The 3,376-nt window shown below is 38.8% G+C and overlaps 1 protein-coding gene across 1 annotated transcript in view; it reads left to right on the forward strand.

Annotated features, from left to right (window-relative positions):
* Positions 1–1,289, forward strand: part of LOC104499630 (polypeptide N-acetylgalactosaminyltransferase 2-like) — a gene marked incomplete at its 5' end in the record, with an annotated part of 11,706 nt that extends 10,417 nt beyond the window's left edge. Inside the window, one exon of the mRNA XM_010143160.1 lies at positions 1,134–1,289. Coding sequence (XP_010141462.1) covers positions 1,134–1,289 — 156 coding nt within the window. The remainder of the gene's footprint in view (positions 1–1,133) is intronic.
* Between the last annotated feature and the right edge of the window lie 2,087 nt (positions 1,290–3,376).

The raw sequence follows: 3,376 nt of genomic DNA on the forward strand, positions 1-3,376 counted from the left end.
CAGGAATAAGCTTGTGTACTGAGCTTTTCAGAGGCCAGTGACAATCTTTTATGAACATATAGAGGTTTTATCCTAACAGTGGCCTTATGTAAAGATTTCACCTAACTGCAATGATGTGTAACAGCCTTCAGCTGCCATGTCTGTTTTCTGAAATAGAGTATATATTCCACATTTTTTGAAATGTATTTTTGAAAGGTCGTATTCGGTGAAGTTTAAAGATTATGTGGTCTGTGTCCCAGAATGGTGTGGTTTGGCTTTCCTTTCTTATTTTTAGCTGTGACCTGTTTACAACAGCACTAGACTCCTTCAATTAATTTTTATTAATGCAGCATTGTAATGACATCTGTTTCCCATGCCTGAGGAAAGTCACATTTGCAGAGTCATACCTTCTCGTTGATCTAGTCATATAACAATCTCTAAGACATCAGTTCTGATTGTCTGCCAGTTTCTTTGCTTCTGTATCTATCTAAATTTTTGCAGACAGATAACTGAAATGCTGACTTTGAAGGAAGAATATTCTTGCCACTTTTCAGAAAAGGAAACTAAGGAGGCAAGATTTTTTTGATAAGGTTTAAAGGCACATTATGTTAGAAACACAACAGAAAAAACTTAAGTTTTTTTAACGTCCCATATTTGGGATTTACTCTGTCCTTGGCATCACCTTGGGCAGAGTTTTGACAGCAGATTGATCGGTTGCCTTCTGTATAATTGAAGGGTGTCTGACAGATTTCTGTAAAGCTGTCTTTAGTGAATGTGCCTCTGGCTTCTCTGTTTTCAGAATTGTAGTGTAATGTGCATGGGTTTTGTGATTTTTATTTTTTTCTTCAGACTGAAGGTTTCACACAGATGACATGATGTGACAGAGTATTTGAGAAGTGCTGAAGTAGAGGAAAATGAATTGGTGTTTTCTGTATCTATAGCAGTGCATTAGCTGAATGAACAGTTGTTTTGGCAAGGCTTGCAATAACTTAGATACTCTTATTCAAGGATCATCTAAACTGGGTACTATTGTTGTAGTTTTCACCATTTTCCCAAGCATGAGCCAGGGAATCTTATGAAGGCTTCAAAGAACAGGATGTAGAACTCACCCTTTTCCTGCTTTTCCATCTCAATAACTGTATTTTTTCTTCCAGAAATGGGAACAAATTGAAAGCAATTCTAAACTGAGGCACGTTGGCAGCAACCTCTGTCTAGACAGCCGAAACGCCAAAAATGGTGGTCTCACCGTTGAGATCTGCAGTCCTTCTTTGTCGCAACAGTGGAAATTCACACTTAATCTGCAGCAGTAGAAGGACCTACAAGCTAAATGCTGTTTCGATTCAGAGACGTTGGGCAAAGTTTTGATCGAATTACTGACGGATTTCTTAAAACTTTCCACGGAATTTATATACCTCAGTATTCCACCTTTATCTGAAAGTAGGAGAGTGCTGAAGCAGACGCCAGGGATCCAGGGGACTTGGAGCACTGCAAAGATGTCACTGAACATGACTGCTGCACAGTTCCTTCTTGGTGTGAAGAACTCAATGGTTCCTTTCTGTCTTCAGTTACGTACTTGCACAGCAGATAATTAACTCTAGGAACAACTGATGTATGATAAAGAAGGATCTGAAGAAACACCTGTGGGGAACAGGGTGTGGGAGGGAGGGTGGGGAAACTGCTAGGAGAAGGTCATTTGAAAACTCCCATTTCCATAGAAATCAGGATTTGTCATTTCATTCAGAAGTGTCATTTTGAAGTTTTTTCCCTCCTGTGTGTACTTGGTAATTTGAATATGAACTTTTCTATGATGAACTCTAAATATAAATATATGAAAGTATATATATTGTCAGCTCCCAACAGTTTATATCAGTTTTCATCATCCTATAATTATCATTGAAGTGATTGATGTGTGTATAACCAGAAATTGGATTGGGAATGCTAGGAGAGTGAAACTTTATGAAGGTGCGGATTTTGTGCTGCTGAGTATGATGTCCGTGCTAACACTGGATGCTCTTGCTTTGCAAACTGGATCTACTTCTTAACACTTCACCCTCACTGGAGATCCTGAAACTCAGGAGGAGAAAGAAAGTAGTGGAATAAGCCAGTGCATCTGCACAGCTGATTGCTCGGTTTGTTTATTCCAACTTGGAAATTCATTACATGTGCTCTGGATAACGTTAAACTTGTACTTGATATTTGTGTTGATCATTTCTGTAGTACTTTGTCTTTAAAATACTTCTTCCTTTGTTACAAAATTTTATAAGCAGTGCGGCTCTTTCATGCAGCCATGAGGGTTCAGCACAGTTTTATTCTGGGCCCAGTGAAAAATGTTTCTTTGTCTCAAACTCCCCTTTTGAGTTGCAGAAATAAGATAGAATAGTAACGTCACTGTCAACAGCACAAGATCTGAATTGTAATTTGCAAGGATGAGCAGCTATGTAATATCTCTGAATTGCACTTGCTTAATTTATAGACCTGCTACTGGGGAATTTTCTTCTGTTCCGTTTCTTCAAATGGATTCAGGCTTGGCTCTGGGAATCAGCCTGGATCCCAGCAGATCCTATATGCTTTTATAACCACAGAACCCATGCGTTTTGCAGCTTCAGTCCAGCTGATGTCATTTTTATATTAAAATAATACCGTCAGAGTTAACCCCGACTTTGGCCTGTCCTGTCTTATGTTTGCATAGACTATATACTTTTTTATTGAAAACAAATGCTTCAATGAGCTTTTAAGATGGAAAGTAAAGGTAAATAAGTACTGATAAGCAAGACAGCATTGACAGAAATTAGTGCAGACATGCAGTGCCAGGAAGTGGTGTTGGTAAGATGATGGATCTGGGAAAAATCTAAAGGTTGATCATAAGGAGATTAAAACCATCTGCTATACTGTAGTATGCTGGTACAGTTCCCTCCTTTCTTTGCTCCTGGAAGCAGAGTAGTTCCTGTTTTGGGGGGTTTTGGTGGGTTGGGTTTTTTTGGGTTTGTTTGTTTTTTTTTTTTCAGTTTCCTTTGGCTGCATCTATACATTATTCAGGTGTAGAGGTGGTACTCTTCTGGGTAAAATGGCTGTAACTGTGCCAGTCAATGTGCCCATAAACACCCTGAAGTTATGACTTGCAAGTACCTGCATGCCTTTTGGATGGGAACATTAAATCCAGTTCCTCCCATCCATCATCTGACTTTTTTTATTAATAATTAGTACTTTTCCCCCCTTGCTTCTTCGCAATCCACCTTCTCCAAAACTTGCCTATTTTAGAGGCTATATGGAGTTAAACTATTTTTCAGCTTGTAGTCCCCCCCATCCATATCCTTTTAACCTAGCTGAGAACATGAAGAATGTGAGTCATAAACATAGCAGTAGATTTCTTCATATCCTGGAAAAATAAATGCTGAAA

This window comes from Buceros rhinoceros, unplaced genomic scaffold (assembly GCF_000710305.1).
Source record: "Buceros rhinoceros silvestris isolate BGI_N320 unplaced genomic scaffold, ASM71030v1 scaffold1729, whole genome shotgun sequence".
NCBI classification, from domain to species: Eukaryota; Metazoa; Chordata; class Aves; order Bucerotiformes; family Bucerotidae; genus Buceros; species Buceros rhinoceros.